The following is a 27,183-nucleotide window of genomic DNA, read 5'->3' as shown; positions in this document are numbered from 1 at the left end:
TCACAGGTGTGTGCATATGTCTCAGCTCATCAACATGCAGACGTTAAATCTGGATGCATGTTCAATTCTGTGTGTGCCCACTATACCTCGATGAAGCTTGAGAGAATATCAAGTTACCACTGGAGGGTGGGGGTCAGAGAGAGAGGGAGAGGGAGAAAACCCCAGCTCTATGCTCCCAGTGGCCACGCGTACCTGGTCCCCTCTGTCATTGCTGAACCACACCTGTTCACCCAGGTGACACAGCCCTGTGGAAACCCTACTCCCAACCACAGTAACTTCAGTCTCCTCCCCTCTCCTTGTCTCCATCCCACAGGTCAGGCTTTCTATGTCCTGCTGCTCCCATTTCTAAGAGTGGGACCACTGCTCAACCCAACCCAGCGGTTAGATACACGATCATCCTAAACCCTCTTCTGTGAGAACAGCACCCCGTGTTGAGGTCACCCTGGGAGCCACACCCATTCGGACCCCACACTGAGCTGGCAAGCCACGTCTTCAAGCAGTGTGGGCGGCATCCCAGGACAGCCGGTGGGAGGCTCCCAGGGTGAACCCAGCTGGCATCCGGGGGTGCGGGAAACACTTGCTGTTCTGTGCACAGAGAAGCAGAAATACGAAGTCCTCCTGACATACGAGAGCCAGACACAAGCGCAGACAGACGTGAATACAAGATACTGAGCAGCCAAGGAGAGATGAAGGGATGGAGAGAGCTTTTGCTTTGGACCCTTCCTGCTCTTGGGGGCCCCTGGATCTTCCCAATAAGTGCTATCACTGGATCACTTTGCATCAGCGAATCAGAGTCCAGTTCTGCTACTTGCAAGCAAACCCCAACATACTTCAGTTTCAAGGCCACATCCAAGTGACCAGATTTGGAAGAGGTCTGGGCTCTCTGGCCACCCTCCTCAGGGGTCCTGGGCGGGAACCACTTACTTCTCGGGTATGTTTGGTGACCACCATGTAGGCCCAAAAGTCGGTCAGAGAGTAAGTGTCCTCCTTTGCCGCCTGGATGGTTCTGTACATGCTCTGGGTCAGGTCCCAGTCCTTCTGGTCGAATCGACGTTTCAGGTCATCCTCTGTGTCTTTCGTGTTACCCTCGTTATTGTAGAACGAGGACATCGCCCTGGCGGACAGGGGCAGGGGAGCGGGTTGGGAGCCAGAAGTGTGGACCAGGAAAGCGGGGAGGGTGCGGGCAGGAGGGCATTGGCTCTGCATATCTTCCTCATAGGTAGGGTGGTGATCAGAGGAAGTGGTGAGCAATTCACAAAAAAACACAAAGAACACCATGGAATGAGAATGCACAGCCTGCAAGGACTTCAGCCGAGAATAGGAGGGCTGAGGTGCAGTGTCGTGTGCCGCAGAGTAACAGACCATGAGATCCCTGTGCCGGCAGCACCCCGGGGTTGTGTAGCGAGGCAGTTCTCTTAAACACTGTGCCATACCGCTCAGCATGTAAGACAGGCTTCAGGGCGTCCTGGGGTCCTGGGTGAGACCCTGCAGGACCTGCCTCACTCCCACACTCTGCTTCTCCGCTCTTCATGCAACTGTCTCCATTAACCAGTAACCTTATCCTCCGTGCCCAGCTCAAAACTCAGCTGTGCGTCAAAGCTTGAGCTTAGAAAGAAATTCAATCTATCCAGCTAGGTCCAACATTCCTGCCTCAGCCTGCCCCATCTCACTCTGGCCCCTGCTCCCTGGTTTGTTCTTGGCTCTTGCACAGAAAATGTGCCACAATCAATTAGTAATGTCTACCCTGGGCTTGGAGCAGGTGCACAGGAGTGAGTGCTTCATTCCTGCTGTCTGGGCCTCTTGAGTGGAAAGTCTTACACAGACTGAACTCAATACTGCATCACAGAGGCAGAGAAGCTAAAAGGGGCTGTGTTCCACCCACCGCCAGTTCCAGGCTCCTGGCCTCAGCCTGGCCCAGCCCTGGCTGCTGTGGCCACTTGGGGAGTGGATCAGTGGAAGGAAGATCTCTCTCTCTCTCTCTCTCTCTCACACACACACACACAGCCTCTTAACATAAATAAAATCTTTTTTTAAAACAAAAACGAGCAGGCACTTGGCGTCAGGAAGACGACGCTCTTGCATTGTTTCAGAAGTCAGCCTGCTGCCTCCCATCCCCAAAGGGGACACTTACCAGGTGGACCCCGAGACCCCTGCCAGGTATGTGACAGCGTCCAACAGGCCGAGTTCTTGGAGCTCACTCAGGACCCCCAGGCAGGCGATGTGGGCCCGCAGCCCCCCACCGGAGCACAGCACGGCAATGACCGGGGCCTGGGCGTTGTGGGGAGGATTGGTTAGGGGTTCGATCCTTGGGAAGAGTTGGGGATGAGAGGGAGTCTGGGCTCTTTCCGGCACAGGGCGTTGTTCTGTGTTGCTGTTGTTTCCTCCTCTTACCTCTGCTCACCCCGGCTGAGTCGGGCTGGGACCCCAGGCACCCAGGGACGACCCCAGAGCCCCCAGAACTCCCAGGCCCTGACTCCTCCCTACCTCATCGGCCTCGATGTTCAGCTTTTTCAGAGCCGCCAGCACCTGTTGGCTGCGTTTCTCCACGGCCGCCTTCTCTTCTTTCTGGATCCCAGGAATTATGGAAACCTCAGCGCTTCCCAGGACAAACAGAAACAAAACCCACAAATGACGGACGATTCACAGCAGGACGGGAAGAGTGAGAACAGTTTGGTAGCTGGTCCACCACTGTGCATGTAGCCCAGGGAAAGAAACCAGCACATCAAAGCCTTCACTGCGCTGCCCTGTTTATTGCAGCACCGCTCACAATGGCAAAAACACAGCCTCGACCTGTGTGTCCATCGGCGGGTGAACGGGCAAAGGAGACGTGGCCTAGGAACACAATGGAGCACTATTCGACTGCAAAAAGAACGAAATCTGTCGTCTGCAGCGACGTGGATGGAACCGGGAATGGTGGGGGGCGGGGGAACTAAGTGGAATAAACCAGAGACCGCGCTGTGGCGCAGGGTCTCAAGCAGCTGCCCGTGATACTAGAGCCTATGCGGCAGCACCAGTTCAAGCCTTGGCTGCTCTGCTTCCGATCCAGCTCCCTGCTAATGTGCCCGGGAGAGCAGCAGCAGACGGCCCAAGTGCTGGGGCCCCTGCCCTTTACATGGGAGACTCAGACAGAGTTCCCGGCTCCTGGCTGCAGCCTGGCCCATTTGGGGAATGAACCAATGGATGGAAGAGCTCTCTCCCACCCTCCCTCTCTCTCTCTGTCCCTCTGCCTTTCAAATAAATAAATAAATCTTAAGAAAGAGAAGGAGAGCGAGAGTGAGAGAGAGTGAGAGAGAGAGAGTGAGGGAGCGAGCGTGCCAGGCTCAGAAAGACAAACACCACACGTTCTCACTCCCAGTGGAAGCTAAAAAGCTGAATGTGGTAGAAGTAGAGAGTACAGTCGGTCTCCAGAGATTAGGAAGGCGAAGGAGCTGTGGGGATGGAGAGGTCGGCTAACAGACATCAAGCTGCAGTGGGATGCGAGGCAGGTTCCAGCGTTCTGTAGCACGGCACCTGGTTTATCACACATTTGTAACGATCCTACATCAGGAATTTGAAGGTTCTCAGCACAAAGAAGAAATGTCTAAGGAGCTGGAGACGTGAGTGCCTCGATCCAGTCATCATCCTTCCTACACATTACATTACATGCATTCCTACACGCGCATTAAATGATCACACGGAGCCCCGTAAGTGTGTACAATTATTAGGCATCAATTCATTCTATTTGTTTATTTTATCTAAAAGCAAGATTTATTTATTTATTTATTTATTTATTTTTTTGGACAGGCAGAGTGGACAGTGAGAGAGAGAGAGAGAGAAAAAGGTCTTCCTTTGCCGTTGGTTCACCCTCCAATGGCCGCCACGGCTGGCGTGCTGCGGCCGGCGCACCGCGCTGATATCATGGCAGGAGCCAGCTACTTCTCCTGGTCTCCCATGGGGTGCAGGGCCAAGCACTTGGGCCATCCTCCACTGCACTCCCAGGCACAGGAGAGAGCTGGCCTGGAAGAGGGGCAACCGGGACAGAATTCGGTGCCCTGACCGGGACTAGAACCTGGCGTGCTGGTGCCGCAAGGCGGAGGATTAGCCTAGTGAGCCGCGGCACCGGCCAAGCAAGATTTATTTAAGTCAGAGACCTCCTGGTGCAGTGGCCAGGAGGGGAGCTCCAACAGAGGCAAAACCGGAAGGGGCAGGTGATTCTCGGGTTTTTAAGCACAATTTTGGGGAAGAAAGAAAAAAAAATCCTGACTATCAACTTGACAATCAATAACAAAGCAGGAACAAAACCCATCAAAAGACCTGATCTGTAATCTTATTTGCCCTGTCTGGCTTGCTCATGATAAAACAAAAATGAATTTATTTGATTTTTTAAAAACATTTACTTTATTTATTTGAAAGGCAGAGTGACAGAGAAAGAGGAAGAACAGATCTTCCATCTGCTGGTTCACTCCCGAAATGGCTGCAATGGCCAGGGCTGGGCCAGGCCGCAGCCAGGAACCAGGAACTCCATCTGGGTCTCCCACACGGGTGTCAGGGGCCCAGGCACTTGGGCCATCTTTTGCTGCTTTTCCAGGTGCATTAACTGGGAGCTGGATCAGAAGCGGAGCAGCCGGCACTCAAACTGGTGCCCAAAGGATACTGTCATTGCAGGTAGTGGCTTAACCCACTATGCACAATGCTGGCCCCTAAGTAAGTACATTTAAAAATAAAGTATAGAGTAGGATGTTTGTAGGTCTGGGCAAATACTGTGCCATCTTATGTTAGGGACTTGAGCATTCAAGGATTTTGGTATCCGTGAGGGGTCCCAGAACCATCCCCCGTGGACACTGAGAGTGTGGCTGGACCATATGCTATTAACACTAACGGTAGGGTGTGGCCGTGGTGGAAAACAGTTTGGCAGTTAAAACAGAATTACTTTATCACTCAGCAATTACATTCCTAGGCGTCTACGCAAAAGAATTGAAGACTGGTGTTCAAGCAAATACTGGATGTTCACAGCAGTGCTATCCATAATGGCTACAAGGTGAGAAAGGAAAGAGGCAAGTGCCCCCCGGTGGTGGTCAGATCCACAGGACAGGCACATCCAGGCCATGGAACATCGCTGGCCACAGACAGCACTGACACCTGACGCGTGCCACAGCACAGACCGGCCGTGGGGGCAGGACAGGCCGAGACCAGAGCCAGGCCCAGGGGCCAGGTGTTCTACAGCTCCCTTCATGTGGATTGTCTAGAATGAAAAAATCCACAGGGGCAGAAGGCAGAGCAGTGGCTGTCAGGGGCTGGGGTGATGCTCAGTAGGTCTCGGGCTCCCTTTGGGTGTGATGGGATGTCCTGGAACCAGACAGGTGGTGGTTGCACCAGATCATGAATGGGCTAAATGTGACTTGACTGGGTCATTCCCTTTAAAATGGTTAAAATGGTAAACTTGATGTTGTATGTATTTTATCACAACAAAAAAAGTAGCTGAAAGGAGAATCAATGGCACCTGTTTCTTTTTGCTTTTTTTGTTTGTTTGAAAGGCAGTTAGAGAGAGAGATTTTCCATCTACTGGTTCACTCCCCAAATGGCTGTAATAGCCACAGCTGGGCTAGACTGAAGCCAGGAGCCAGAAGCTTGTTCCTGGTCTCGCACGTCGGTGGCAGGGGCCTAAGCACTTGGGCCATCTCCCTCTAATTTCCCAGGTGCATTAGCAGGGAGCTGGACTGGAAGTGGAGCAGCCAGGACTCAAACCAGCCCCAAATGGGATGCCAGCTGTGCAGGCAGCAGCCTTGCCTGTACCACCACAATGCCAACCCCTCTTTTTACTTTAAGACAGAGCTAGGGGTGTGCGGGCCAGCCGCACCAGTGGAACGGAACCTGAAGGAGGGAGTGGGAATGAAAAGAGGGACAAAGGTGCAGAGAATGGAGCCAAGACAACAAGGCTGATCAAGGCTCATTTATTCTAAAGTCCCAGCAGTATTTACACATAACCAGCTGCAGAACAAAGAAGCACAAAAGATAACAATGTACATAAGCAACTTATGGGGCCTCCGGTAGCACAGATAATTTTAACAGAGCGTTCTTGATTGACATCCTTCTTCAGAATGGGAGTATGTGACTTTTTTTTCCCAGGAAAACCACAGGCCTAGATTAGCCTTGACTTGTCCAAAGGCTGCCTATAGGGGTGAGCGCTTGGCACAGCGATTAAGACACTTCTCACACGGGAGTGCTAGGGTTCTGGGCTGGAGTCCAGCTTCCTGCTAATGCAGCCACCTGCACGGGACTCCTGGACTGAGTTCCAGGCTCCTGGCTTTGGCCTGGCCCAGCCCTGGCTGTGCAGGCCTCTGTGGGTGTGAACGTACAGATGGGATCTCTCTCTCTCTCTCTCTCTCTCTCTCTCTCTGTCTTCTTCTCTGCCTTCCACATAAAGACTACCTAGATAAAAACGTGGCTATTACATGCAGAGTCACACGTGTGGCTCACCTGTCACAGTCCATCTTGCCCGACTTCCTCAGCTGTGTGGGCCGTGTGCCTGTCCTCGTTCTGCAGCAGGTTCAAGGAGGTCTCTGGTCAGGATTCTGCTGGTGATGGTTCAAGATGAGAAGTCCCTAAAATGAATGAGATCATTTACCTTCAGCCTATGTGATGGACGGCCTTACAAACATCAGGGATCAGACTCAAGTACCCAGAAAACAAACTGGGTAGGGGCAGGGGTAAGTCTGGCAAGTTTGTCAAAGACTTCTTAGGAGAAGCAGTCGCTTGGCTTGGTGGACTGGGGCCAAGTGCGCTTTGTAGTCCCCAGCACAGTGCTCCCTCAAGCTGTCTGTGGTGAAAGGGACACTGCCAGGCTGAGGCTGAAACCTCTCTCGGCAGCCATCGCCCACCGGGAGCCTGGCCTGCACCTCCTGTTCCCCTCCTCTGCATACCAGATCTGCACCCCATCTGCCCAGAGGCACGGGAGACTTGGGGCTCCTTGGCGGGCACCAGGAAGCCAGCCCGGCGTGGCCATGCACACTTACGTGGCTTCCAGGGCTGGCTGTGGCCCGAGATCCATCCCTGCTCTGCTGAAACCCATGAATTCCTCGCGTGAGAAGGGAGGGAACTGGGCCTGGCAGCATCTCAAGTTCTCATGGGGTTGCTAGGAGACAGGCGGAAAGGGATGGCACCCTGACAAGGGGACACCTCGGGCCACCCTGTGAGCTAACACCCCCTCTGCAGCTGGAGCTGGAGGAGAGAAAAAGCCCGAGTTCTGTGGCAACATTAACTCACTGGGGAGCACGCACCCACGGGAGCCACCGTGGTGTTACCAGCAGGGTGTCAGGAGACCCTCACACCTACAGTTTTTTTAAAACCTATATCAATTTTTTTTCCCAACTGTTTATCTATTGGTCTATTCCTGCACTAGTGCCCATTATGGACACAACTGGTTTAAAGTTTCTCTATCAAGGTGGCTGGTCACTACTGCCCCAAGAAGCCGCCAGAGGCTGTGGAGTCCCTGCCTGCAGAGCCCCCTTAGGGAAGCCTCCAGTTGGGGGTCCCACTGCAGGTGCAGCTTCAAGGCCACACACCAGACTCAAGTGAGAGCTCCAGTACTTACAGGTCCCGGGGGGTCCACAGCAGTCCTGGGTGCCAGCACAGAGAGGTGGGGGATAGGGCAGAGGCCAGCCGTATATATTGGGCACCAGGGTGTGGGTCAACAGGAGATAACGAGCAAATGCCTGAATGGTGCATTTGAAGCAAGCGGAAGGAGAGGGGTCCTCTGAGTTTTTATCTCGGCCTCTTGCTTGGGCCATCCGGGTGTGACTGGGTGTGACTGCTAATTGCACCAAGGGTGACCGGGCCCTGCTTATGGGGTGAGAAAGTCCCAACGTCTGCTTCGAAGCCGACCCAGGGCAACACGGAGCTGCTGCCCTGTTTTCAACGTGACTGCTGTTGGGCACTTCAAACTACCTCAGAGGGCAAGCTCCCTGTCTCCCGGCCACCCCCGATTCTCTTCTCCACGGACATCCTTTCCCTTTTGCTGCCAGCAATGTTTAACCCAGCAGCCTGGTGTGTGGGCAGCACAGGACTAGCTGAGCTTGCACTTCCTCCCCGGTCACCTCTCCCTCCCACTGTTCTCTCCCTGCACACCTTTTCTCTCCCTCTCCTTATGGAAACCTGCTGAGCTCCTGCTCCGGCATCCCCGTCTGTTCTGTGCAGAGTGGGGAGCTGGGCACCAGCGGCCGAGGACTTGGGCCACTGACTGGACAGCGTGCTCAGCCTGGGGGCTCACAGACCGTGGAACACACGAGTCTGTTCCTCTGAGCCTCAGTCTGCCGCCTGGAGGATGGGCCTAATGGCTCCTATTTCCTATGATGAGGCTTAAATGGCACCACATGGAACTTTCCAGCATAGAACGAAAAACCTTCAGCAAACATCTGTTACCTCTGCCTTCACCGAGTTTCTTCTTCCTTCCTTCCGGTTAAAACAGCACCCTGAAGAGATGGCTTACGGTGTTTTGTAATTACAGACAAAATGTTGCTTCCTCTTTCTCTCTTAAGAGAATAGCTCCTTGTCCTCACCTGCAAAGTGAGGAAAACAATGGTACCTTCCTCTGGTGGGGGGTTTTGTTTTAGTTTTTAATGTTGGAATTTGACAGAGAGAAATAGAGCTTGCACCTGCTGGTTCACACCCCTCCAGATGCCTATCATGGTCCCTGGCTTGGGCCAAAGCAGGGAACCAGAACTTAATGCAGGTCTCCCATGTGGGTGGCAGGGGTTCAATTCCTTGGGCCATCACCTCCCAAGGTATGCATGCATCAGCAGTCTAGAGCTGGCTGCTGAGCCCAGGCACGCTGATAGTGACAGGAGAGGCAGGTGTTTGCACCACAGGCCCAACGTCAGCCCTACCAGCTACTATCACCACAAATGGTCAGAACCAAACAGGCACAGCGGGTGAAGCCACCACCTACGATGCCGGCACATCATATGGGCACTGGTTCAAGTCCGTTTCTGATCCAACTCCCTGCTAATGCGCCTGGGAAAGCAGTGGAAGACGGCCCAAGTGCTCGGGCCTCTGCTATCCATGTTAGAGAGGTGGATGAAGCTCCTAGCTCCTGGCTTTGGCTTGGCCTGGCCCAACCATGGCTGTTGCAGCCATGTAAGGAGTGAATCAGTGTTTGGAAGATCTGTGTGTGTGTGTCTCTCTAACATTGACTTTCAAATCAATCATAAAGAAAAAATCAATCAGGCCCAAAGGATGTGTGGTGAAATCCCTCCTCACCTCCTCACATTCTCTGTTCGTGGTGGCAGCCTGTCCCTGCTCTCTCGTATCCTTCCAGTCAATGTCTGCAGTCCAACAAGTACCTGTGTGAGCTGTGTTGCTGCATATTGAACAACGGGCTTGGACTTGTGGCACCGGTCACAGTGTCCACCTTCCCACCACGGCTGGCGTGACATGATGTCGGCAAACCCGGAGTTGGGAAGAGATGTGGACAATCAGCTCTCGAGAGCCCGTGTGACCAGTGACGCCTACACACATGCATGTATGTGGCTATGTATGTTTATATGTGCCACAGCTGGGATACATATGTGCCACACAGGACTCACGTGTTTGTGTGTGTGTTGGAAGCTGGGCCCACGGCATCCATTGTCAAGGCAGGCAGGCAGCAAGGACTCCCATGCCAGGTCTCGTTTCCGATCAGGAAAGATGTTTTCCCAGAAGTCCCTGGAAGACTCTGTGCTGTGTCCCATGGATCTGCCCACAGGAGACACAAGGACACTGGCAGCTGCAAGGAGAATGGGCAGGTGGATACTGTACCCCTGGGCTCTGAGACAGAGAAATGCAGGGGGCAAGCGACCAATACAGCCAGTGTGTGAGACAGGCTGGAGACACAGGGGAAGAGAGACCAGGAGGGAGGTGCAGGGTCACGGGAGCTGAGTTGGCCAGCAGAGGGAGCCCAGCACAGAGTGGCCAGCGGGCAGAGAGGCTGGGACCCACGGTAAGGGAGACTAAGGGGAGCAGGGCAGAGAGCAGACAGCAGCTGCTGAGGTCACACACAGTGCAGGGGGCACGTGGGGAGCCCCGCTCCTCCCCAAGGGGCCGAGGGACATCCTGACAGCCTCATGTCCAGGAACACCTGCTCCGTACTTCGCCCAAAGGCGAGACACCCCTGCCCCGAGTGCGCCCATCTCGGCCCAGAGTGCCCCTCGTCTGATCAGTTTTCCTCTGACACGTAGTCCCGTGAGGGGTGGGCTGGGTGAAAGGCCCTAAAGATGCCTGGGCTCCCAGCCCTGAACTGAGAATGTGATCTGATGTGGCTGAAGGGACTCGTGACCAGGCTCAATGCCTTGAGACGTCCTGGTGCGCGCCACATGTGTGTGTCAGGGTCTTCGTCACGGGGATAGAGGTGGGTGCCGGCCTCTCGGGGCAGGAGACTCCAAGATGCTGTCCCGCTGCCAGGATGGGGGAAGGGCCGGGAGCAGGCGCTGTGGTGGCCTCTGGGAGAGGCCAAGAAGCGCACCCCCCCACTCCCCCAGGCTGCAGAAGGATCCAGCCCCACCCACTCCTTGACATGAGCCCAGCGACACGGAGGCCCTCTGACCCCCACAACTGTGCCGCTTCCCGCCACCCTGTTGGGGATGTGCACGTCCGTGAGGGCAGGAATAAGGAGGTCCCCCTCGGAAGTGGCAAGTATGGCTTCTAAAAACCACCTGGGTTCTCGTGCTGGGGCCTGTGCTCTGCCGACCCTGAGCCTCTATCCCACCTCTCCTTGTCCAAAAATCGGGTCTAAGGATGGCCCACCTGCCCCTTCCCGTCCCGCGTGCTCCTCTCAGCACCAGGCCCCTCGCGCGCCAGCCAGGTCAGGGCCACCCAGACTCCCAGCCCATCTCAGTGACTCAGCACGATCGAGGGTTACTTCCCCCTTGGCACGGGGCAGTGAGGGCCGGCAGCCAGGCAGTGGGAGGGGGTGGCATGTGGGGCTCAGTCCCAGGGCCCAGGCCTCTTTTGCACCCAACACTCCAGGGACCAGCACAGGTTGCTAAGCGTTGCCCTGGATCCTGGCCTGGCCATTCCCAGCTGTTCGAGCCCATCTGCCCTCCGTGGGAGGCAAGCACTGTCTGTCACTGTGCCCTACTGGTATCTCCCGCAACTTCAGCACCCTCCCCATAACTCCGCAACAAACGCCCAGCGATTCCAACCCGAGTGTCCCAAGCCAACCCTCCCCAGTCTGAGGCACCAGGTTTGGGTGTGCCCCGACTTTGAAGAGGGCCCAGGCAAGGCTGACTCAGGGGACCACACTCCCTATCTTATTTGGCCCCTATTGCAGGAACAGGAGTCCCGAGAGCCGCGGGCCAACAGGGGAACCCCGCAGTCTCGCAGGCTGCCCTGCTCTGTCCTCCCAGCTCAGGCTGGCCCTGCTCCAGCGGGGCCACAGTCCAGGGGAGGCTGCCAGGCCCTTCCGGAAGCTTCTGCATCACAAACCAACAGACCTCCCCTGGGCCGGCCCTGGTGCGCACACATCTGACCTGACCCGGGGTGGATGCGGGTGTGGTGGGGGCACTGGACTGGCCTTGACCACCCGGACCCACCATGCACTGGGGTGCCTTCCCCAGTGGGTGGCAGAGCTGGGAGCCCTGCTCCAGAGGTCTGGGGCTGCAGCCTGCTGCCCGGTCACAGCCCTTCCTGTTTCCCTGTCCCCTCACTGGGTTCCGGACAGAGCCTCCCTGCAGGACTGCTGGGAGGGCACACACGCTCTCTCACACTCACGGACACTCACACATGCTCAAACACAGGCACTCATGTGCACGCACACACTTATGCACACTCATGTGCTGACACACACGTGCTCACACGTGCTCTCTCACAAATGCGCACTTCAGACTGTCAGCCACAAGAGTGTCTAAATTACGAGTGAGTGAGACATCAGAGTCCCCAGTGGCACTGGGCTCTGGGCAGGTGGCCTGCAGTCGCGCACAGGGATCCATGGCACGGCACTGGTTCAGGCGCTCGAAGCACGTATTAAATCAATGCTGAGGGCCGTGCCCCAGAGCGTGGGTGTCTGACGACTGTTTATTGAGGGAAGTCAGTGAATGAGTCCCAGACACGGAACTCAAGCTCGGGCGCTGCCCTGCGGTCCTCCAGCCGGGCGGGGCTCAGAAGAAATCTTCCAAGTCGGTGTCCGAGTCCTCGTACTGTTGGTTCTGAATCTGACTCTGCCTCCAGTACAGATCGGCCACCTGCGAGGGAGGCGGTGGTCAGGCGGGCCCTCTCCCGGAAGCAGGCCCGGCCCGACACCCCCTTCCCGAGAGCCTCACCTCAGCACCGGTGGTGGCCTCTTCCGGCATCTTGTCTTTCCGGACGCGAACAAAGCGAGGGAAGCGAAGGGAGATCCCCTTCTCCTTGTCCACCTGCAGCAGGGGTGATGCTGCGACCTCCGTGCGGCCACAGCCACCTCCGGTCGTCTCCCTCCCCCTTCCCTCTGGCCTCGGCGCCCGATCCACACAGAGGGGCTGAGCACCAGGCTGTGGTAAGGGCTCAGGAAGCTGAGAAACGTGTGGACGCCTGGTGCCTGCTGTGTAAGCGCTTGAGCAATACTGGCCGCCACAGCAGCCGCTACGACAGGCACAGGCCTGGATCCAGAGCCAGATCATGGGTTCAAATCCCACCTTCCAGCCTCACAGGCACCTGCACGTTTATGGTGGAGACGCTCACGTCCCCACCCCTGTGGGGAGCAACTCGGACTAACTACCTTACTGGAATTAAGACTTATTCTATGCATCTGCTCTCCCACAATATGGCGCTGGGAGAGGAGTAAACAACTTCTACACAGCTGCCTCTCGCCAATTTGACTGATGAGCTGCAGGAGCTGATCTTGCTCCTGATTGGAGGAGAGCAGCGTGCTCGGCATGTGGGTAGCAGAGTTGGGATTGGTGGAAGAGGACTATAAAGGAGGAGAGAGAAAACATGCACCAGGAACCAGCGGATAACATCTGAGCAGCCCCCGAGAGAGCCGGCCGGCGGTGTGCCGCTCCCCCGCGGAAGTGGGGAAAGTGGCAGGGGGAGCCGCCCCTCCACGGAGGTGGAAGGGACGGTAGCCAACCCGGGAAGAACCAGCAGCAAACCCGGGAAGGGCCAAGCAGATAAAAGAACAGCGCAGGGTCCTGTGTCGTTCCTCCGCGAATGGGGGAGCGACACACCTCTGTCCCCGTCCCGGGCAGACAGGAGACGGGCATGGCTGCCCGTGAGCACTGCCCAGGCGCCCTGGCTCTAACGTGCCGTGCGAGTCGGAAATGAGACAAGTCAGATCAGAAGTACACGTTCCCCCACTTCCAACCAGGAAAAGAGGTGCCAGCTGGGCTCTGAAGGATCAGAGGAATCTCCAGGACAGCGCCTGCTCCTCCCCGGACACCCGCCCTGCTGAAGACGGCAGGTGCGTCCCCAGCACTGGCCCCGAGGGCAGAGCCGCCAGGAAACTTCTGCTCCCTGCTTGCCTTACTGGGATCCATTACAGGCCACACCCAGCCCAGCACTCACCAGGCCACGGGCAGCAGGGTAGATGGGAGAGAGGGAGAGATCCGCACACTTCACCTCCCACACGGTGGTGGGGTCCAGCCAGTGGTCAGGGGCCACGGCACCACCGGCCTGCACATAGGGGCGGGGCGCGGGCAGCACCAGGGCCTGCAGTGGGAAAGAGGAAGAGAGGGTCTCAGATCCTCGCCAAGGCCAAGGGTGGGGAACAAGGTGGAAAAATGAGGGATGGGGACAGAGGAGACAGCAGAAAGAGGGGGCAGGGAGGAGGCAGGTAGAGAGAGGGTGCGGGGAGGAGGCAGGCTGAGAGAGTGGGCAGGCAGAGAGAGGGTGCAGGGAGGAGGCAGGCTGAGAGAGAGGGCAGGCAGAGAGAGGGGGTGGGGAGGAGGCAGGCTGAGAGGGTGCAGGGAGGAGGCAGGCTGAGAGAGGGGCAGGGAGGGGGCAGGCAGAGAGAGGGAGCGGGGAGTGGGCAGGCTGAGAGGGGGCAGGGAGGAGGCAGGCTGAGAGAGGGGCAGGGAGGGGCAGGCAGAGAGAGGTGGCAGGGAAGAGGCAGGCTGAGAGAGGGGGCAGGGAGGGGGCAGGCAGAGAGGGGGGCAGGGAGGAAGCAGGCTGAGAGAGGGGGCAGGGAGGAGGCAGGCTGAGAGAGGGGCAGGGAGGGGGCAGGCAGAGAGAGGGGGCAGGGAGCAGGCAGGCTGAGAGGGGTAGTAAGGGAAGCAGGAAAAGGAAAGAAATGGAATGCAGCGGAGACGGGACACTACAGAGGCAAAGGGATGGGAACGGAGACCCAGAAGAAGAGGGACCCAGAGCTGGAGGGGTAGGGAGGGAGCCAAGGCCCAGAGAGAGGAGGGAACAGAAAGGGAGGATAGCACGGACGGAGGCAGAACCGCGATCCAGACACCACACCCAGGGCTCGCATTCCCCAGCGCCCCTCTCACCCGGGGCTCTCTAAGTGTTCCACGGGCACAACCCGGGAACACCTGAATGGCGCTCGGCAAGCCCCAGTGTGACCGAGGCTCTGGGTGGGGTGACGGCCCTGTGGCTCCAGTGTGACAAGGCCCTGAGCAGGGAGATGCCCTGCAGCCCCGGTGTGACCGAGGCTCCGGGCCGGAGACGGTCCTGTGACCAGCAGCCGGCAGAGCTGGGGCCTGACCCCGCCGCCCTCCTGCCCGCACCCTGAACCCTCCGACGGCGGAGGCTGAGAGGCCACGCAGCTCACCTGGAGGCTCTGGTGCTGCTCCTCCAGCTCCTCGTCGCTGAAGCCGGTCCCCAGCTGCAGGGAAGACGCGGGTCAGAGGACACCCACAGAATGGGGGTGCGGTGTGGGGACCCCATCCTCTGGCTCTGGTCCTGTCTGGGAGGTCACCCCCTGAGCTCACCATCATCTCCAATCCTAACCCCGAGGTTTCCCGCCCCGCCCGAGCAGCAGGCGTGAGGCATCACAGCGAGGCGCTGCTCACCCACTGTGCACAGTGGTACTGGTACTGGGTCTCTGGTACTGAGAACCTCAGCCACCTTTTCGCCTTTTGTGCCGATGATACTACTAGCGGAGGCCTTTTGGTGCAGCAGTCAAGGCCCTGCGGGGGACACGTGCACCCACACCGCAGGGCCTGGGTTCAAATCCTCATTCTGCTATGGATCCAGCTTCCTACCAACACACACCCTGTGAGGCAGGTGATGGCTGAGGCAACTGGATCCCTGCCATGGGAGGCCATGACCGAGCTCCGAGCTCCTGGCTCCTGGCTCCTGGCCCTGCCCGGTCCAGTCCTGGCCGTCGCCAAGTGTTTGGGGAGTGGGCCAGCAAACGGCATCTCTGCCCGTCGGACAAATGGAGCTCTATCCCAGCACTGCTGGGTGGCGACAGACTGACACTGCTGGACTGCAAAGGCACCTGTGTCACAGACCACACAGGCTAACCCAGTGCAGTGAGGACGTCGTTCTTAAGGACAAGTGGCTGAAATCAAGTGCAGAGAACTGGTTCAGGAACTCGGCGCGGCTGCACCTCAGAGCGCTGTCGTAGGCTCCACGTCACACCCCAAGCTTCACAGAATAAAGTACTGGGGAGGGCACGCTGGGGAGCCTGGGCTTCAGTCCCGACTCCACTCCGAGTCCAGTCTCCTGCTAGTGTGTGCCCTGGGAGGCAGCAGGGGCGGCTCATTTGCTTGGGTCCCTGCCACCCACGTGGGAGACCCAGCTGGAGTCCCGGGCTCCCAGCTTTGGCCTGGCCCAGTCCTGGCTGTTGCTGACCTTTGCGGGGCGTGAACCAGGGGATGGGAGATGTCACTGTCTTGCAACATAAATAGATTTTTAAAATGTGTTTTTTAAATAAACTATTTAAGGAGGAAAAAACAAAAAAAGAGAATGACTCAGAGACAAAGGTCACAACTTCAAAGATGCATCAAGAAAACTGCCAGGGGCCGGCGCTGTGGCGCAGTGGGTACAGCCGCCGCCTGCAGTGCCCGCATCCAATATGGGCATTGTTCAAGTCCAGGCTGCTCCATTTCCGATCCAGCTCTCTGCTGTGGCCTGGGAAAGAAGCAGAAGACGGCCCAGGTCCTTGGGCCCCTGCACCCATGTGGGAGACCCAAAGGAAACTCTTGGCTCCTGGCTTCAGATAGGCGCAGCTCTGGCCATTGTGGCCATCTGGGGAGTGAACCAGCGGATGGAAGACCTCTCTCTTTGCCTCTGCCTCTCTGTAACTCTGCCTTTCAAATAAATAAATCTTTACAAAAATAAATAAAAAGAAAGAAAGCAAACTGCCTCTGTGGAGTTACTGGTGCTGTTTCTCACTCAGTCTGCTGGGTGAGGGAGACCCGGTCACACTGCACAGCCATAAAGGCCTGACTTTCTCAGTGGCCCCTGCAGACAGGGACCAGCCATGGAGGGAAATTCCAGGAGGCACAGGCCTTGGCCCTGTGCATTGTTCTTTATTATTTACTCATCTGAAGTGCAGTGTGTGTGTGTGTGTGTGTGTGTGAAAGAGAGAGAGAGAGAGAGAGAGAGAGAGAGAGAGAGAGAGAGACTCATTCTCCCACCCACTAGTTCACCCCTAAATGCCTGCCATCGCTGGGGCTGGGTCAGGTTGAAGTCAGGAGCTTTCTCGAGGTCTCCCATGTCGGTGACAGGGACCCCAAACTTGGGCCATCACCTGCTGCTTGCCAGGGTGCCCACTAGCAGGGAGCTGTGGCAGAAGTAGTGCCGAGGCTCAAGCCCAGGCCTCCCAAATGGCAGCTCCACCCCTGCCCCGCAGTGCTGCTGCCTGGGTCCTCTCTTCTGGTGTCTGCAGCATGCAAGGCCCTGATGGCCGGCACACTTGCAGCTACACTGCGACGACGAGACCAGAGCCCATCAGAAAGACAACTGTGGGGAGAGAAGAGGCCCTGCAGGGGCCGCTGCCGCCAGACTTCCTGTCACAGAGAAGGGACAGTCCTCTCTAGGCTAAGCGAGCACCAGGCAGCCGGACGCGGTTCCCGACGTCCACAGTAGCCCTGCTGCAGTCGGATCCTTCCTCACTGGGAGGGCTGTCTGTCTGTGGACCTGGGCCCTCCTGAGGCGCCCACAGGAAGCCCCCTAGGGTCGGCCCGGCGCCCAGACCTTGCAGATGGCCTGCAGTCCCTCGGTGTCTTCATCATAGCAGGCCAGCAGAAAGCCCCCGTAGCGGCCGGCACGCTTCCCCCGGCCCAGGTAGGCGCCAATCACCATGAGGTCCAGGGTGTCGCCCACGCCGTCCAGGTAGTCCTTCTTCAGCTGCGGGGAGGGAAGGAAAGAGCGGTGGGGGTGCTGGGCACAGACCTCAGTGCTGTGGCTACAGGGCCCCGGGCCAGGCCTCCTCACAGGGACTCTGAGGACGAAGATGCATTGCTAAGAGGCCGTGTGAGGAAAGGGCTTCCAGGCTCCAGGAGAGGCAAGTGGGAGGAGAGGGCTGGGCGGGGATGCAGAGCCCCCTTGGTGCCGCTGTCCTTCAGGAAGTGGAGAGTAATTTACTAAAAACAAACACCGTGGAAAGAGAACGCACAGCCTGCAAGGACTTCAGCCGAGAATAGGAGGGCTGAGGTGCAGACCACAGTGTCATGTACCTCCAAGGAACGCCGCTAAGTAACAAACCATGAGATTCCTGTGCCGGCAGCACCCCGGGGTTCTGCAGCGAGGCAGTTCTCTTAAACACTGTGCCATACCGCTCAGCACGTAAGACAGGCTTTCAGGGCATCCTGGGGTCCTGGGTGAGACCCTGCAGGACCTGCCTCACTCCCACGCTCTGCTTCTCTGCTCTTCATGCAACTGTCTCCATTAACCAGTAACCTCATCCTCCGTGCCCAGCTCAAAACTCAGCTGTGCGTCAAAGCTTGAGCTTAGAAAGAAATTCAATCTATCCAGCTAGGTCCAACATTCCTGCCTCAGCCTGCCCCATCTCACTCTGGCCCCTGCTCCCTGGTTTGTTCTTGGCTCTTGCACAGAAAATGTGCCACAATCAATTAGTAATGTCTACCCTGGGCTTGGAGCAGGTGCACAGGTGTGAGTGCTTCATTCCTGCTGTCTGGGCCTCTTGAGTGGAAAGTCTTACACAGACTGAACTCAATACTGCATCACAGAGGCAGAGAAGCTAAAAGGGGCTGTGTTCCACCCACCGCCAGTTCCAGGCTCCTGGCCTCAGCCTGGCCCAGCCCTGGCTGCTGTGGCCACTTGGGGAGTGGATCAGTGGAAGGAAGATCTCTCTCTCTCTCTCACACACACACACACACACAGCCTCTTAACATAAATAAAATCTTTTTTTAAAACAAAAACGAGCAGGCACTTGGCGTCAGGAAGACGACGCTCTTGCATTGTTTCAGAAGTCAGCCTGCTGCCTCCCATCCCCAAAGGGGACACTTACCAGGTGGACCCCGAGACCCCTGCCAGGTATGTGACAGCGTCCAACAGGCCGAGTTCTTGGAGCTCACTCAGGACCCCCAGGCAGGCGATGTGGGCCCGCAGCCCCCCACCGGAGCACAGCACGGCAATGACCGGGGCCTGGGCGTTGTGGGGAGGATTGGTTAGGGGTTCGATCCTTGGGAAGAGTTGGGGATGAGAGGGAGTCTGGGCTCCTTCTGGCACAGGGCGTTGTTCTGTGTTGCTGTTGTTTCCTCCTCTTACCTCTGCTCACCCCGGCTGAGTCGGGCTGGGACCCCAGGCACCCAGGGACAACCCCAGAGCCCCCAGAACTCCCAGGCCCTGACTCCTCCCTACCTCATCGGCCTCGATGTTCAGCTTTTTCAGAGCCGCCAGCACCTGTTGGCTGCGTTTCTCCACGGCCGCCTTCTCTTCTTTCTGGATCCCAGGAATTACGGAAACCTCAGCGCTTCCCAGGACAAACAGAAACAAAACCCACAAATGACGGACGATTCACAGCAGGACGGGAAGAGTGAGAACAGTTTGGTAGCTGGTCCACCACTGTGCATGTAGCCCAGGGAAAGAAACCAGCACATCAAAGCCTTCACTGCGCTGCCCTGTTTATTGCAGCACCGCTCACAATGGCAAAAACACAGCCTCGACCTGTGTGTCCATCGGCGGGTGAACGGGCAAGGGAGACGTGGCCTAGGAACACAATGGAGCACTATTCGACTGCAAAAAGAACGAAATCTGTCGTCTGCAGCAACGTGGATGGAACCGGGAATGGTGGGGGGCGGGGGAACTAAGTGGAATAAACCAGAGACCGCGCTGTGGCGCAGGGTCTCAAGCAGCTGCCCGTGATACTAGAGCCTATGCGGCAGCACCAGTTCAAGCCTTGGCTGCTCTGCTTCCGATCCAGCTCCCTGCTAATGTGCCCGGGAGAGCAGCAGCAGACGGCCCAAGTGCTGGGGCCCCTGCCCTTTACATGGGAGACTCAGACAGAGTTCCCGGCTCCTGGCTGCAGCCTGGCCCATTTGGGGAATGAACCAATGGATGGAAGAGCTCTCTCCCACCCTCCCTCTCTCTCTCTGTCCCTCTGCCTTTCAAATAAATAAATAAATCTTAAGAAAGAGAAGGAGAGCGAGAGCGAGAGAGAGTGAGAGAGGGTGAGTGAGCGAACGTGCCAGGCTCAGAAAGACAAACACCACACGTTCTCACTCCCAGTGGAAGCTAAAAAGCTGAATGTGGTAGAAGTAGAGAGTACAGTCGGTCTCCAGAGATTAGGAAGGCGAAGGAGCTGTGGGGATGGAGAGGTCGGCTAACAGACATCAAGCTGCAGTGGGATGCGAGGCAGGTTCCAGCGTTCTGTAGCACGGCACCTGGTTTATCACACATTTGTAACGATCCTACATCAGGAATTTGAAGGTTCTCAGCACAAAGAAGAAATGTCTAAGGAGCTGGAGACGTGAGTGCCTCGATCCAGTCATCATCCTTCCTACACATTACATTACATGCATTCCTACACGCGCATTAAATGATCACACGGAGCCCCGTAAGTGTGTACAATTATTAGGCATCAATTCATTCTATTTGTTTATTTTATCTAAAAGCAAGATTTATTTATTTATTTATTTATTTATTTATTTATTTTTTTGGACAGGCAGAGTGGACAGTGAGAGAGAGAGAGAGAGAAAAAGGTCTTCCTTTGCCGTTGGTTCACCCTCCAATGGCCGCCGCGGCCGGCGCGCTGCGGCCGGCGCACCACGCTGATATCCTGGCAGGAGCCAGGTACTTATCCTGGTCTCCCATGGGCAAGCACTTGGGCCATCCTCCACTGCACTCCCAGGCACAGGAGAGAGCTGGCCTGGAAGAGGGGCAACCGGGACAGAATTCGGTGCCCTGACCGGGACTAGAACCTGGCGTGCTGGTGCCGCAAGGCGGAGGATTAGCCTAGTGAGCCGCGGCACCGGCCAAGCAAGATTTATTTAAGTCAGAGACCTCCTGGTGCAGTGGCCAGGAGGGGAGCTCCAACAGAGGCAAAACCGGAAGGGGCAGGTGATTCTCGGGTTTTTAAGCACAATTTTGGGGAAGAAAGAAAAAAAAATCCTGACTATCAACTTGACAATCAATAACAAAGCAGGAACAAAACCCATCAAAAGACCTGATCTGTAATCTTATTTGCCCTGTCTGGCTTGCTCATGATAAAACAAAAATGAATTTATTTGATTTTTTAAAAACATTTACTTTATTTATTTGAAAGGCAGAGTGACAGAGAAAGAGGAAGAACAGATCTTCCATCTGCTGGTTCACTCCCGAAATGGCTGCAATGGCCAGGGCTGGGCCAGGCCGCAGCCAGGAACCAGGAACTCCATCTGGGTCTCCCCATGGGTTCAGGGGCCCAGGCACTTGGGCCATCTTTTGCTGCTTTTCCAGGTGCATTAACTGGGAGCTGGATCAGAAGCGGAGCAGCCGGCACTCAAACTGGTGCCCAAAGGATACTGTCATTGCAGGTAGTGGCTTAACCCACTATGCCACACTGCTGGCCCCTAAGTAAGTACATTTAAAAATAAAGTATAGAGTAGGATGTTTGTAGGTCTGGGCAAATACTGTGCCATCTTATGTAAGGGACTTGAGCATTCAAGGATTTTGGTATCCGTGAGGGGTCCTGGAACCATCTCCCGTGGACACTGAGAGTGTGGCTGGACCATATGCTATTAACATTAACGGTAGGGTGTGGCCGTGGTGGAAAACAGTTTGGCAGTTAAAACAGAATTACTTTATCACTCAGCAATTACATTCCTAGGCGTCTACGCAAAAGAATTGAAAACTGGTGTTCAAGCAAATACTGGATGTTCACAGCAGTGCTATCCATAATGGCTACAAGGTGGGAAAAGAAAGAGGCAAGTGCCCCCCGGTGGTGGTCAGATCCACAGGACAGGCACATCCAGGCCATGGAACATCGCTGGCCACAGACAGCACTGACACCTGACGCGTGCCACAGCACAGACCGGCCATGGGGGCAGGACAGGCGGAGGCCAGAGCCAGGCCCAGGGGCCAGGTGTTCTACAGCTCCCTTCATGTGGATTGTCTAGAATGAAAAAATCCACAGGGGCAGAAGGCAGAGTAGTGGCTGTCAGGGGCTGGGGTGATGCTCAGTAGGTCTCGGGCTCCCTTTGGGTGTGATGGGATGTCCTGGAACCAGACAGGTGGTGGTTGCACCAGATCATGAATGGGCTAAATGTGACTTGACTGGGTCATTCCCTTTAAAATGGCTAAAATGGTAAACTTGATGTTGTATGTATTTTATCACAACAAAAAAAGTAGCTGAAAGGAGAATCAATGGCACCTGTTTCTTTTTGCTTTTTTTGTTTGTTTGAAAGGCAGTTAGAGAGAGAGATTTTCCATCTACTGGTTCACTCCCCAAATGGCTGTAATAGCCACAGCTGGGCTAGACTGAAGCCAGGAGCCAGAAGCTTGTTCCTGGTCTCGCACGTCGGTGGCAGGGGCCTAAGCACTTGGGCCATCGCCCTCTAATTTCCCAGGTGCATTAGCAGGGAGCTGGACTGGAAGTGGAGCAGCCAGGACTCAAACCAGCCCCAAATGGGATGCCAGCTGTGCAGGCAGCAGCCTTGCCTGTACCACCACAATGCCAACCCCTCTTTTTACTTTAAGACAGAGCTAGGGGTGTGCGGGCCAGCCGCACAGTGGAACGGAACTTGAAGGAGGGAGTGGGAATGAAAAGAGGGACAAAGGTGCAGAGAATGGAGCCAAGACAACAAGGCTGATATATGCTCATTTATTCTAAAGTCCCAGGTGTATTTACACATAACCAGCTGCAGAACAAAGAAGCACAAAAGATAACAATGTACATAAGCAACTTATGGGGCCTCCGGTAGCACAGATAATTTTAACAGAGCGTTCTTGATTGATATCCTTCTTCAGAATGGGAGTATGTGACTTTTTTTTCCCAGGAAAACCACAGGCCTAGATTAGCCTAGACTTGTCCAACGGCTGCCTACAGGGGTGAGTACTTGGCACAGCGATTAAGACACTTCTCACACGGGAGTGCTAGGGTTCTGGGCTGGAGTCCAGCTTCCTGCTAATGCAGCCACCTGTACAGGACTTGTTCTTGATTGACATCCTTCTTCAGAATGGGAGTATGTGACTTTCTTTTCCCAGGAAAACCACAGGCCTAGATTAGCCTAGACTTGTCCAACGGCTGCCTACAGGGGTGAGTACTTGGCACAGCGATTAAGACACTTCTCACACGGGAGTGCTAGGGTTCTGGGCTGGAGTCCAGCTTCCTGCTAATGCAGCCACCTGTACAGGACTTGTTCTTGATTGACATCCTTCTTCAGAATGGGAGTATGTGACTTTCTTTTCCCAGGAAAACCAGAGGCCTAGATTAGCCTTGACTTGTCCAAAGGCTGCCTACAGGGGTGAGTACTTGGCACAGTGGTTAGGACGCTTCCCACATGGGAGTGCTAGGGTTTAGGGCTGGAGTCCAGCTTCCTGCTAATGCAGCCACCTGCACGGGACTCCTGGACTGAGTTCCAGGCTCCTGGCTTTGGCCTGGCCCAGCCCTGGCTGTGCAGGCCTCTGTGGGTATGAACGTACAGATGGGATCTCTCTCTCTCTCTCTCTCTCTCTGTCTTCTTCTCTGCCTTCCACATAAAGACTACCTAGATAAAAACGTGGCTATTACATGCAGAGTCACACGTGTGGCTCACCTGTCACAGTCCATCTCGCCCGACTTCCTCAGCTGTGTGGGCCGTGTGCCTGTCCTCGTTCTGCAGCAGGTTCAAGGAGGTCTCTGGTTGGGATTCTGCTGTTGATGGTTCAAGATGAGAAGTCCCTAAAATGGATGAGATCATTTACCTTCAGCCTATGTGATGGACGGCCTTACAAACATCAGGGATCAGACTCAAGTACCCAGAAAACAAACTGGGTAGGGGCAGGGGTAAGTCTGGCAAGTTTGTCAAAGACTTCTTAGGAGAAGCAGTCAGTCACTTGGCTTGGTGGACTGGGGCCAAGTGCGCTTTGTAGTCCCCAGCACAGTGCTCCCTCAAGCTGTCTGTGGTGAAAGGGACACTGCCAGGCTGAGGCTGAAACCTCTCTCTCGGCAGCCATCGCCCACCGGGAGCCTGGCCTGCACCTCCTGTTCCCCTCCTCTGCATACCAGATCTGCACCCCATCTGCCCAGAGGCACGGGAGACTTGGGGCTCCTTGGCGGGCACCAGGAAGCCAGCCCGGTGTGGCCATGCACACTTAAGTGGCTTCCAGGGCTGGCTGTGGCCCGAGATCCATCCCTGCTCTGCTGAAACCCTTGAATTCCTCGCGTGTGAAGGGAGGGAACTGGGCCTGGCAGCATCTCAAGTTCTCATGGGGTTGCTAGGAGACAGGCGGAAAGGGATGGGACCCTGACAAGGGGACACCTCGGGCCACCCTGTGAGCTAACACCCCCTCTGCAGCTGGAGCTGGAGGAGAGAAAAAGCCCGAGTTCTGTGGCAACATTAACTCACTGGGGAGCACGCACCCACGGGAGCCACCGTGGTCAGTTACCAGCAGGGTGTCAGGAGACCCTCACACCTACAGTTTTTTTTAAAATCTATATCAATTTTTTTTCCCAACTGTTTATCTATTGGTCTATTCCTGCACTAGTGCCCATTATGGACACAACTGGTTTAAAGTTTCTCTATCAACATGGCTGGTCACTACTGCCCCAAGAAGCCGCCAGAGGCTGTGGAGTCCCTGCCTGCGGGGGAAGTGCCCTGCTTGTACTTCCTCCCCAGTCACCTCTCCCTGCACACCTTTTCTCTCCCTCTCCTTATGGAAACCTGCTGAGCTCCTGCTCCGGCATCCCCTTCTGTTCTGTGCAGAGCGGGGAGCTGGGCACCAGCAGCCGAGGACTCGGGCCACAGACTGGACAGCGTGCTCAGCCTGGGGGCTCACAGACCATGGAACACACGAGTCTGTTCCTCTAGCCTCAGTTTGCCGCCTGGAGGATGGGCCTAATGGCTCCTATTTCCTATGATGAGGCTTAAATGGCACCACATGGAACTTTGCAGCATAGAATGAAAAACCTTCAGCAAACATCTGTTACCTCTGCCTTCACCGAGTTTCTTCTTCCTTCCTTCCGGTTAAAACAGCACCCTGAAGAGATGGCTTACGGTGTTTTGTAATTACAGACAAAATGTTGCTTCCTCTTTCTCTCTTAAGAGAATAGCTCCTTGTCCTCACCTGCAAAGTGAAGAAAACAATGGTACCTTCCTCTGGTGGGGGGTTTTGTTTTAGTTTTTAATGTTGGAATTTGACAGAGAGAAATAGAGCTTGCACCTGCTGGTTCACACCCCTCCAGATGCCTATCATGGTCCCTGGCTTGGGCCAAAGCAGGGAACCAGAACTTAATGCAGGTCTCCCAAGTGGGTGGCAGGGGTTCAATTCCTTGGGCCATCACCTCCCAAGGTATGCATGCATCAGTGAACGTTGGTCAGCAGTCTAGAGCTGGCTGCTGAGCCCAGGCACGCTGATAGTGACAGGAGAGGCAGGTGTTTGCACCACAGGCCCAACGTCAGCCCTACCAGCTACTATCACCACAAATGGTCAGAACCAAACAGGCACAGCGGGTGAAGCCACCACCTACGATGCCGGCACATCATATGGGCACTGGTTCAAGTCTGTTTCTGATCCATCTCCCTGCTAATGCGCCTGGGAAAGCAGTGGAAGGCGGCCCAAGTGCTCGGGCCTCTGCTATCCATGTTAGAGACGTGGATGAAGCTCCTAGCTCCTGGCTTGGCCTGGCCCAGCCCTGGCTGTTGCAGCCATGTAAGGAGTGAATCAGTGTTTGGAAGATCTGTGTGTGTGTCTCTCTCTAACATTGACTTTAAATCAATCATAAAGAAAAAATCAATCAGGCCCAAAGGATGTGTGGTGAAATCCCTCCTCACCTCCTCACATTCTCTGTTCGTGGTGGCAGCCTGTCCCTGCTCTCTTGTATCCTTCCAGTCAATGTCTGCAGTCCAACAAGCACCTGTGTGCGCTGTGTTGCTGCATATTGGACAACGGGCTTGGACTTGTGGCACCGGTCACAGTGTCCACCTTCCCACCACGGCTGGCGTGACATGATGTCGGCAAACCCGAAGTTGGGAAGAGATGTGGACAATCAGCTCTCGAGAACCCGTGTGACCAGTGACGCCTACACACATGCATGTATGTGGCTATGTATGTTTATATGTGCCACAGCTGGGATACATATGTGCCACACAGGACTCACGTGTTTGTGTGTGTGTTGGAAGCTGGGCCCACGGCATCCATTGTCAAGGCAGGCAGGCAGCAAGGACTCCCATGCCAGGTCTCGTTTCCGATCAGGAAAGATGTTTTCCCAGAAGTCCCTGGCAGACTCTGTGCTGTGTCCCATGGATCTGCCCACAGAAGACACAAGGACACTGGCAGCTGCAAGGAGAATGGGCAGGTGGATACTGTACCCCTGGGCTCTGAGACAGAGAAATGCAGGGGGCAAGCGACCAATACAGCCAGTGTGTGAGACAGGCTGGAGACACAGGGGAAGAGAGACCAGGAGGGAGGTGCAGGGTCACGGGAGCTGAGTCGGCCAGCAGAGGGAGCCCAGCACAGAGTGGCCAGCGGGCAGAGAGGCTGGGACCCAAGGTAAGGGAGACTAAGGGGAGCAGGGCAGAGAGCAGACAGCAGCTGCTGAGGTCACACACAGTGCAGGGGCACGTGAGGAGCCCTGATCCTCCCCAAGGGGCCGAGGGACATCCTGACAGCCTCATGTCCAGGAACACCTGCTCCGTACTTCGCCCAAAGGCGAGACACCCCTGCCCCAAGTGTGCCCATCTTGGCCCAGGGTGCCCCTCCTCTGATCAGTTTTCCTCTGACACGTAGTCTCGTGAGGGGTGGGCTGGGTGAAGGACCCTAAAGATGCCTGGGCTCCCAGCCCTGAACTGAGAATGTGATCTGATGTGGCTGAAGGGACTCGTGGCCAAGCTCAAGGCCTTGAGAGGAGACGTCCTGGTGGGCACCGCGTGTGTGTGTCAGGGTCTTCGTCATGGGGATAGAGGTGGGTGCTGGCCTCTCCGGGCAGGAGACTCCAAGATGCTGTCCCGCTGCCAGGATGGGGGATGGGCTGGGAGCAGGGGCTGTGGTGGCCTCTGGGAGAGGCCAAGAAGCGTACCCCCCCCACTCCCCCAGGCTGCAGAAGGATCCAGCCCCACCCACTCCTTGACATGAGCCCAGCGACACGGAGGCCCTCTGACCCCCACAACTGTGCCGTTTCCCGCCACCCTGTTGGGGATGTGCACGTCCGTGAGGGCAGGAATAAGGTCTCCCTCGGAAGTGGCAAGTATGGCTTCTAAAAACCACCTGGGTTCTCGTGCTGGGGCCTGTGCTCTGCCGACCCTGAGCCTCTATCCCACCTCTCCTTGTCCAAAAATCGGGTCTAAGGATGGCCCACCTGCCCCTTCCCGTCCCGCGTGCTCCTCTCAGCACCAGGCCCCTCGCGCGCCAGCCAGGTCAGGGCCACCCAGACCCCCAGCCCATCTCAGTGACTCAGCACGATCGAGGGTTACTTCCCCCTTGGCACGGGGCAGTGAGGGCCGGCAGCCAGGCAGTGGGAGGGGGTGGCATGTGGGGCTCAGCCCCAGGGCCCGGGCCTCTTTTGCACCCAACACCCCAGGGACCAGCACAGGTTGCTAAGCGTTGCCCTGGATCCTGGCCTGGCCACTCCCAGCTGTTCGAGGCCCATCTGCCCTCCGTGGGAGGCAAGCACTGTCTCTGTCACTGTGCCCTACTGGTATCTCCCGCAACTTCAGCACCCTCCCC

The 27,183-nt window shown here is 56.1% G+C and overlaps 2 protein-coding genes across 3 annotated transcripts in view; both read right to left on the bottom strand.

Annotated features, from left to right (window-relative positions):
- The window catches only part of PLA2G4C (phospholipase A2 group IVC), a 33,951-nt gene extending 22,082 nt beyond the window's left edge, over window positions 1-11,869 (bottom strand). The window contains exons 1-6 of one of the 2 annotated variants that reach the window (XM_008252598.4): window positions 9,561-11,869; window positions 8,398-8,534; window positions 6,457-6,581; window positions 2,485-2,596; window positions 2,132-2,268; window positions 925-1,114 (exon numbers count right to left, since the gene is read on the bottom strand). In XM_008252598.4, coding sequence (XP_008250820.2) covers window positions 925-1,114; window positions 2,132-2,268; window positions 2,485-2,596; window positions 6,457-6,470 — 453 coding nt within the window. In that variant the 5' untranslated portion in view covers window positions 6,471-6,581; window positions 8,398-8,534; window positions 9,561-11,869. Of the gene's footprint in view, window positions 1-924; window positions 1,115-2,131; window positions 2,269-2,484; window positions 2,597-6,456; window positions 6,582-6,992; window positions 8,372-8,397; window positions 8,535-9,560 lie in introns of those variants that run through there. The other variant, XM_051837440.2, reaches the window with a different exon arrangement.
- Window positions 11,870-12,006: 137 nt separating this feature from the next.
- On the bottom strand, window positions 12,007-26,552 carry LOC138846419 (DNA ligase 1-like). Its single transcript, XM_070062029.1, has 9 exons — window positions 25,619-26,552; window positions 24,449-24,585; window positions 23,076-23,200; window positions 18,703-18,814; window positions 17,074-17,226; window positions 14,699-14,752; window positions 13,489-13,632; window positions 12,270-12,362; window positions 12,007-12,191 (listed from the first exon to the last, which is right to left on the bottom strand). Exons 3-9 carry the CDS (start codon window positions 23,087-23,089, stop codon window positions 12,108-12,110), a joined length of 654 nt encoding a protein of 217 aa, XP_069918130.1. The 5' UTR covers window positions 23,090-23,200; window positions 24,449-24,585; window positions 25,619-26,552; the 3' UTR covers window positions 12,007-12,107.
- Between the last annotated feature and the right edge of the window lie 631 nt (window positions 26,553-27,183).

This window comes from Oryctolagus cuniculus, chromosome 18 (assembly GCF_964237555.1).
Source record: "Oryctolagus cuniculus chromosome 18, mOryCun1.1, whole genome shotgun sequence".
NCBI classification, from domain to species: Eukaryota; Metazoa; Chordata; class Mammalia; order Lagomorpha; family Leporidae; genus Oryctolagus; species Oryctolagus cuniculus.
This window is presented reverse-complemented; position numbering and strand designations above follow the sequence as displayed.

Excerpts from the sequence above, each read along its gene's own strand:
- LOC138846419 (XM_070062029.1), bottom strand. Across the intron at positions 17,227-18,702 it reads TGAACATCGAGGCCGATGAG|CTGAAGAAGGACTACCTGGA; the intron begins GTAGGGAGGAGT and ends CCCTCCCCGCAG. Across the intron at positions 13,633-14,698 it reads AGCAGCACCAGAGCCTCCAG|GCCCTGGTGCTGCCCGCGCC; the intron begins GTGAGCTGCGTG and ends TTCCCACTGCAG.